General features: G+C 32.9%; 1 protein-coding gene across 1 annotated transcript; it reads right to left on the reverse strand.

Annotated features, from left to right (window-relative positions):
* Nucleotides 1-330: 330 nt before the first annotated feature.
* On the reverse strand, nucleotides 331-6,943 carry rps5 (ribosomal protein S5). Its single transcript, NM_173232.1, is given in 6 exon segments — nucleotides 331-451; nucleotides 556-654; nucleotides 2,562-2,690; nucleotides 2,827-3,036; nucleotides 5,252-5,359; nucleotides 6,911-6,943. Coding segments are annotated over 5 exon segments (615 nt in total). The 5' UTR covers nucleotides 6,911-6,943; the 3' UTR covers nucleotides 331-382.
* Nucleotides 6,944-9,628: the final 2,685 nt, after the last annotated feature.

Raw genomic sequence — 9,628 nt, forward strand, 5'->3', positions numbered from 1 at the left:
AAAACCTAATGAGTTTCTTTTGTGCATAAAATAAGCTATTTTTAAAACTAAGATAACTAACCATTGACTTAAGTAGAAAAAACTAGGAAAGCCATTGGTTACAAGTTTTTAGCATTTCTCGAAGCACCTTGTGTGTTCAGCAGAGGAAAAAAAGCTCAAACAGGTTTGAGACGAGTGGATAAGCAAATAACAATATTGAGTTTTGGATGAACTAACCCTGCAGTTAAATACTTCATAGCACTTAGGATTCATCTGAAATAAACCTTATGTTGATCTACAGTAACTTACATAAGCACTGCCTTAATTAGAATAAAAACCAGAAGACAGAAATAGGTTTAACTCTTCCTCTTTTAATGTAATCCGATTTTATACAAAATGGAGATTAGCGGTTAGACTTGGCCACTCTCTCCAGCTCATCTTTCTTCTTGATGGCGTAAGAGTTGGAGGAACCCTGCAATAAACAGAGAGAACGTTACAACAGAAACCAAATAAATAAACAAATAAATGTGTTAAGATAGTAAGAGTGAAAAGCTCCAATCAGATGATCTCTCTCACCTTGGCAGCGTTGATGAGCTCGTCAGCAAGACACTCTGCGATGGTCTTGATGTTCCTGAAAGCAGCTTCTCTTGCACCAGTGCAGAGCAGCCAGATGGCCTGAAAACACAACACACAATAAGCCACCTCTTTCACACTAAACTTGTTTCTGTCAGGGGGAAATGTTTAACTGTGATTCACCACTCTCACAGATTTGACTTGTTCCTCACAATTTAGAACAACAAGTCAGAATTGCAAACAACTGACAGTCTGCATGTCACATATGACTGAGTGTTGTTGTCTTTTTGGTAGGTTTTGATTTCATATGCTCCCAAATCTATAATGCAAGTACATTTTGATGACTTTCTCAGAAATCAGCACTTTTATGCAGTTGCAAGTTTATAGGCTCCTACAATTTTAACTTTTCATTATTCTAAGCAAACACTTAATCGAAAAATGTAAACCACATAGCAAAATTTTACAATTAGATTCGATGTACTTACTACTAGGCAAGGGCCAGTATATGATTCTGACGGTATGACAACCTTGGATAAAAATCATGGTTTCACAGTATTGTGATTATTGCTCTAAAATATATTCTTTTTAAATGTCTGGGTAAAAAACTAAACTTTTTTTCCACCTTTGAACACAATATATTTTCTTTTGAAAACATTTAAAATACTTGGGAACACTAAACATGTCAAGCAAAATCATTCAAATTAATTATTGACTTCTGCATCTGTCTTCATTAGTTTTTAAAACACATATTTCTTTACAATTTTAAAAGCATTTTTGGCATCTTTTTTACTGGAGATACTGTAGTCCTAAAAAAAGTAAATAAGTCTTATATATACCATAGGGACGATATAGCCGAAAATATTGGCGGTTTTAAAACCTTGACTTTCCCGAATGGCTGTTTACCCAAGAGCAGTTATTGTCCCATGCCCACTTACTAACATAAACAATGAAATATACATGACAGCATTTATTCATCTTTAATAACATTAATTAATAACCGTCAGTAGTTCTTGTTACCTCAGTGCATTTGACAAACACAACATTAAATTGTAATTATGCATCAGAAAATGTTGAACAATAAATAATAAATGCTATACAACTATTGTTCAATCTTAGTTCATGCAAGTTAATACAATCCTCGTTGAAGGAACATTTTAAAGTGCTGAAATACTGAAAAGTTGAAATTGGTTTCTTCAAACAGATTTAAACCACTTGAAAGCGATTTTTTTTTTCGCTAATTGAAAATTTAGCTTTGCTTGTTTGTCTGGCGCAGTAACAGACACAACTCCTCTGAGTAGTATATTTTCTTAGGCTGACTTTAATAAAATTGCTTAACTACTTTTTGCTAGGTTACCAAAAGCCTCCAAATTCACAATGTAACAAAAATTTGCAAACAAAAACCCTTTAATGAAAATTACTTTACTGCTGCATTTCCCCAAAACACAGTAACTCCTAAATAAATAAAAGAAAAACACAGCCACCAATGGTCAACACAATGAATTTAGGTTTACAATGCTTTTGAGAAACACATTCAGATCTTACAGTAAATGTAGAACTAGTACACCTAACATAAGATTTGGAATATTAAACTTTAGCTATTTAAACCTTTTTTGTCTCTTTATTTAAACTTCCACTTCATTCAAGAAAAAATCCTGCTTGTTCAAATGATTTAAAACAAGCTGAAACTATTCTTGAGCTTTTTTTAGACAACTTAATTGTTTTATGTTCAAGGCATTTATTATTCATTCATTTTCTTCTGGGCGTAGTCCTTTTATTAATCAGGGGTCACCACATCAGAATGAACTGCCAACTGATCTAGCATATGTTTTACGCAGCGGACGCCCTTTAAGGTGCAACCCAACACTGGGAAACCCATTTAATATTAACAGTTAAGATAATTGATTTGTATTGTGAAAACATCAATTAATTGTGTGGAACACTGCATTTTTACAGTGCTAAAGAGCACTACAAGATTTAGAAAAAGAAAAATAATCAAATAAATATTGCACCTGGTTGACTCTGCGCAGGGGGGACACATCAACAGCCTGTCTCCTCACGGTTCCAGCACGTCCGATACGGGTGGAGTCCTCACGAGGGCCACTGTTGATGATGGCGTTTACCAGAATCTGCAGAGGATTCTGAAAGGGAAAAACAAATGGTTAAGATATAAAACATTACAGAAAAAAAGTTCCAAAACTTTCAATCCACAAAACATTTATGAGGCCATTATACACCGCATCAATTATGTAAACTCTACCACAGTAAATCTCTCACCTCGCCAGTGAGCAGGTGGATGATCTCAAAAGCGTGCTTGACGATGCGAACGGTCAGCAGTTTCTTGCCGTTGTTGCGTCCGTGCATCATCATGGAGTTAGTGACGCGCTCCACAATGGGACACTGAGCCTTACGGAAACGCTTGGCTGCGTATCTGCCGCTGGAATGAGGGAGGTATTTGGCGTATTTCTCCTTCACGGCAATGTAATCCTATTAAAAGAGAGACCGATGTAGAGTTATGCACAAATTTCTACAGACTATAAACTCATCAACATGATCAACGACCCACATTTATTTCCTACACTCTACACTATTCAATTGATAATTTAGTTACTTTTGAGCATCCAAAATGTTTTAATATGAATAAGTGTAGACATCTAGGATTTGCTTTGTAAAGATTTTACTTTTTTTTTTTTTTTTGACAAACCCAATTACACCGACCCTGTTTGCTCTGTAATCTATTCATATTTTTAATTTAGATGACTGTTATAATGTAGGACATTTGATCATGCTTTGTCAGTCAGCGTAATGCATTTATCCAAAGCTAATCATTTAAAATAATCTCAAATAGGGCTGGGCTATATATTGATATAATTCCCCAACACGATGCGGTATTATCCAATATCGTTCATATTGATATGGTTTGAGGACACAGGTGCGCATTTTGCGTGAAACAGACCACTCCAAGGTAGCACGCGAGCTCCAACTGCACAAATGTGCACATGCACAAATGAATGATTCACTCCATGAGTCTTACAAAAGATTTGTTCAAAATGAACGAATCGTTCAAGAACGACCCATCAGTGACTCGACATGGAGGAACACGCAGTGCCGGTGTCATATCGAAATCTGACTCCCGGATAAATCTGACTCGCCTCGCATGCACACACGTCACACAGAGCCTGCAGATGTCACATCGATTTATCAGAAACCTTTCATCGATCATTTCATCCGCAAATGACAGCAAGAACGAACATAAAAGCCTTGTCACATTGAAAAGCAGCACCTGAATGTGTTCAGAAGAATTAAATCGCCAAAATGGAAGGAATTTATACCGCATTTTGAAAGTGAAACCTCATATTTACTGATTATAAGTTCAGTATCTATTACACGATGGTCTCTTCTTTACATTTACGCTATAACACATCTAGCTCTGCGTTCTGCTCTGTTATAATGACTGTTTACATTTATATGCTTAACCAGCATTTCATCACAATACTCAAACTATTTTGTTACTTCTCATATCTTTAGTCTGCTCATTTTCATCTACTTATTTAATATTTACTAGTAACACAAGTTTAGTCAAATCAAAAGAAAATGTGTCGGGTTTTTAAATGGATTAAAAAGACTTCTTTCGATATTTTCCATATGTGCCCTGTTTAATAATTGTGCACAATACATACATGTAAATGCGTAAATAAAAGCACATATACAGCTGATTTAATTGTTGTTTATAAATCACACAACTGTTGGCATACAGGATTACTTATAACACTGTATGTGACACAAAATACTGTTTCATATTTACATTTATTGTGGTTCTTTTCCATCCTACAATATTTTTGTAGTGTTACTATTTAAGTGTTTCTTTTTTTGCTCTGACAATGTAGCTGTTTTCTATGGTTCTGTTTACTTTGTTTTACGCACATAAAGAACACTCTGTATAGTGTTAAGCATGAAAAAAAACTGTATTTATCAAACAATTTTTTTATAATTTAAAATGTTGTGCAACACTTTTCAGCAGGAGAAAAACCTGCACTGTGCTTTATTTATTAAAAATTCTGTGCAGCTGTTATTTTTGTGCAATTGTTTATTTGTAAGCAGGGAGGGAAGCCCGTGTTTGAATTATATTTTGCTCAAAAAAACGTTTAATTAAGTTTTAACTCTCAAGTAACCATTTATGGGAAACTACTGCATAGATATCGTATACCGTCATTCCTCCTAAAAATACCAGGATATGATTTTTGATCGCCCAGCCCTAATCTCAAACAATACTAACAAACAGGTTATCCAGTATCTTCATTGACTTGCATAACATACAATTTGTATTTAAACAATGATTGTATTTTTAATGTTATAAAATGCAATAAGTATGCATGAGACTATTTTGAGTTAATTGCCTCTTAAGCAAGATCATTTCACTGCAAAAACAAATGAAACTGACAAAACAGAATTACCTGTTTAGAGAAATAACTCTAAGTTTAAACACTTATCTATAATAAACAGTTCAAAACAATAAGGACATAAACAACAATAAATGCATGAGAAAAATCTAAAACAGTTTGACTTATTTTTAAGGATTAAAGTATTAATGCATAAATATCTCATCTAAGTGTTCAACAAATTGTACTTTAAAAGGCGATTTTCAAACTTATCACACCTAATCAAACTTGACAAAACTTCATATCACATTTGTCCACCATACCTGCAGGGAGATGTCATTGATCTGTACATCATCTGTGCTCCACTTGCCAAAGAGTTTGATCTCTGGGGTTTCAGCAACAGCTGGTGCAGCCTCCCAATCTTCAGCCATCTTTAGAGGAAAATAAAGAATATTTCTGTAAGAAGACATTAACACAAGCCCTCACAAACATCTGTGACCATAATTCACGAATTGAGATAAAGTTAATATACTCACCCATTCAGACTTTCTCAATAATATAATTTCAGTTAAGTATCTTTTGCTAATTCTACATAGAGAAATAATATTGGCAGCCAATGACTATTAAAGTACAACATAGCTCACAGTCAAATAAACAGTGCTAATGTTGTTTTGAAGTCATAGTCACATGTGATTTCAGACCAAATCTTCAAAGTGCCATGATAAACAATATAGTGATCATGCCACAAGTCATCACTGAACGAATGTCTCAATATAAAACCAACTTTCCTCTATTAATTGATAACCACACTACTTTGAATATTCAGTCTGAAAACACATGCATGTATGACTTCAAAACAACATTAGAATTATTTAACAGACTGTGATCAATGTTGTACTCAGTCATTGGCTGCTAATATGATTTCACTATACAATATATGGAGCATGTCACAAGTTGTCACTGATCAAATTGAGGTACAGTTGGGTTTATATTCGCTCATTTGTTTAGTGACAACTTGTGAAGCGGCCCCTATAATGCTTAGCATGCTAAATTGAATATTCAGTCTGAAATCGCATGTACTGAGAGTTTGACTTCAAAACAACATTAGCATTATTGGATAGACTGTAAACAATACTTTTATAGTCATTAGCTAGATAGAGCAAATAGATCACAAAAGTAAAAAAGTTCATATTTGGAAATGCAGATTCATATTTAGAAAAATGCTTTCCATTCATGTAGTTTGTTAAAATAGGAGAGCGTTTACGACAACTTGAAAATTTTGAATCTGAGGGTTAAAAAATTATTGAGAAAAAGCACCTTTAAAGTTGTCAAAATCCTATTCTTAGCAATATACATTACTTACGTTAGTCATTATTCAGTTTAGATCAATTTAGGGAAAGAACTTGATGCCACTACTTTAAATTATAATACTTTTTATGCATCAAATAATCGAATATATTTAGACCCATACAATGGATTTTGGCTATTCCCAAAAAATATATCAGTGCAACAACAAAAGATCAAGACTGTCTAATTGCTTTTTATATTAGCGGTAACCTAAAAGTTAAGCAAAACTCAAAAGTCTATTATAAACGAAGCATAAGTTACATGGAGGGAGATTAAAATACATTACAATCTGACGTCTATATGACATTACTAAATGCCAACAAATTATTTATTTTGTGCATTTAAACTCAAGCGGAAGACCAAAAATATGCATATAACTCAACTAATTCCTTTAAATAATACAAAACAAACAAGCTATCTCAGCACTCAGGCATGCGGGTTCGCTCTTGGTCTTCTTCGGGAAAGACAGCGGCTCATGGACGGCTCATAAAGACGCTCAAACTCATCATTTTGACCACACATATCTACAATTTTTAGGTTAAAACACGCAGATAAGGTTGTTAACAGCCGTTTTTATATACTTTGGTGAGGGAAACAGGGAAATAAAAGCTTTAAAACATGTTTTCTAGCGTTACCTTCGCAGCGTGTGTGTGAATGGCGCACTCGAGCAGGCGGAAAGGAAGAGCGACACGAGGAGCGAGAAAAAAACCACTTCCGCTCAATGCACTTCCGAGTCGTGCCTTCTTCTTCTTCAATTCAATGGCGATTGACAAACAACAAAATGGTGTATTTCCGCCACCAACTGGTATGGAGTGTGGATCACTATGACTTAACCCTCACCTACCGCTTTCTTTGATTAAATCCTCTCCCATAAATGAGATTTTTTTAGCTATTGCAATAAACAGGTAAAACATGTATTTCCTGAGTTATTTTGTAGAACGTCATCTAATTTGAATTCAACTCTTATCTCTTCTAAATTCTTACCAAGTTCTCTCCTTTCGTCTTCATACTTCATGCAGTGTACTGTATAACATGTTCTACCGTCTCTTCTTGCCCACAGAACTCACATTGTCCTGTACCATGTTTACCCATTTTAAAAAGTGTACTATTTAATTTTGTGTGTCCAAATCTCATCCTAGATATTATTATCTCCTCTCTCCTGTTTTTTCCTACACTTCTCATTTCTCCTACTTTCTTTTGAATTTTGTAAAACCACCGGCCCTTTTTTCATCATCCCATTGTTTTTGCCACCTTTCCTTCATTCTTTTCTTAATAATACTCTTGACTTCACTCTTTTTTATTAACAAACTGAAACATTTACATTACGTTACATGCCAGGGATCAAAACAGAAATGTATCTTTTAAACAGATTTACAGTTTTTACAGCTTTTTTGTTCGTACATTCGGGAATCAAAGACATATAAATATTTAGATCTTCAAGAAAAATCTGAAAGAAAGGTTTATGCTTACAAAATTTACACTTGTGTATAAAATATTTGGCCAAAAATATAATAAGATTAAATAAAAAAGCATCTGGATGTTCATTTTGATGATTATATCCTAAAATAACATTTTCATATTTTAACATAACATCAGGAATTATGCCACTAAATATACCTAATACATTTTTCCAAAATATTCATTCCAAAACAGATGAGACAGATCTTCAGTTTGGTGATCACAGGAGAAATTTACATCAAAATCTTCAGAAATAAACTTTTGTTAAAAAAAAAACCTTTGTAGGGTAGCACTATACTTACAGACTGACTTCATTATTTTTAACAGCTTGTTTTGCTTCCTTATCTGCAATTTCCTTGAACACCAATATGCATAAAAATATTACAGTTATTCCCATCATTTGAGTTCTATACAATGTTTGCATTATTTATAATAAAATGTCTGGTCTACTTTCTAAATTACTATATCGTAAACTTGCCAGTGAAGAACTTGAGTCTGAACAGATGACTGATTTCAAAGGTCTTATCTCATCTACCCATTGTATTGCTAATAAAAGTGCAATCATTTCTCCTGTATACACCGAGACTTCGTCACTAATCCTTTTCCCTACTGATATTTGAAATTCTGGAACTGTAAAGGACACCTACTCTATTTAAACTCTTAGAGGCATCTGTACATATTTTCGAGTCATACTTTTTCTTCTGTGTCCTCGTTTTAACGCATCTGTTACTCTTATTTTTCAGAAAATCAGAGTAAATAGCAGTTAGTAAACGGTGCTCACATTAAATATTAAAGTTAGTGCTGGGCAAAGATTAATCGCTTCCAAATTAAATTTTGTTTTGGCATAATATATGTGTGTGTCTATGGTGTGTGTTATTTATTCTGTATGTGATACAGGCCTGTAGGCAGCCTGGTGAAAGGGGTGGTTCTTTTTTTTTTTTTAAAGTGGACCTTTTTGCAGTTATACGCCTCAGTTTCTATTTACCTATGAGATTTAAGTTCTGCATTTTAGTGATTTTTTTGCTGGAATAACTAGTCAGATGTCATCATAACACTTTTTGATTTACTAAAAATATTTCCTAAAAAATAGCAATAACAAATAAAATAATTATTTATTATTATATAATAATAAAATATCATAATAAAAAAATTAAAACAAGACACATTTTTAAAATACAAATTTATTACATCATATATCATTAGGAAAAAATAGCAATCTGTTAAAATTTTAAAGTAAAAAAAAAAACTGAAAAAAAAAAATTTATTAAACAAAAAACAAACTGGCCAGCACATTCAACTGTCCTCAGTCACAATATGGCCATTTCAATAAAAAAATAATAATTAAAACATAATAATAATAATAATAATAATAATAATAATAATAATAATAATAATAATAATCATAATCATAATAATAATAATAATTATTATTATTATTATTATCATTATTATTATTATTATTGTTATTGTTGTTATTATTATTATGATTATGATTATGATTATTATTATTATTATTATTATAAATTCTTCAGAATTTTCTAGTCTCTTTGGAGAAAAAAGTACATTTGAAAATTCCCAGATATGAACAATAGCCAAAATATATTTAAATGAATTTAATATGGTCCGCTTCTGGTGCTTCACATCTTTTTAGTGCTCATTTTTCTTTAAAAAAAAATAAAAATAAGATCGAATACTTTTCTTACATCAGATTATAGTTCCACCGAAGCAACAGCCGACAGAGGACTCCGTTTGATCTTAAAACCTTTTTCGAGTGATTATTTTCATTATTTATGATGGCATGGCAGTCAAAATAGGACAAATGAGCTCATGTATAGGACAAATTCTGGACCTTTGTCAGTGAGGGGTGGGTCTTCTGAACCCCCAGGCTAAAGGCC

The sequence above is a fragment of the Danio rerio genome, chromosome 15 (assembly GCF_049306965.1).
Source record: "Danio rerio strain Tuebingen ecotype United States chromosome 15, GRCz12tu, whole genome shotgun sequence".
In the NCBI taxonomy this organism is placed as follows: domain Eukaryota; kingdom Metazoa; phylum Chordata; class Actinopteri; order Cypriniformes; family Danionidae; genus Danio; species Danio rerio.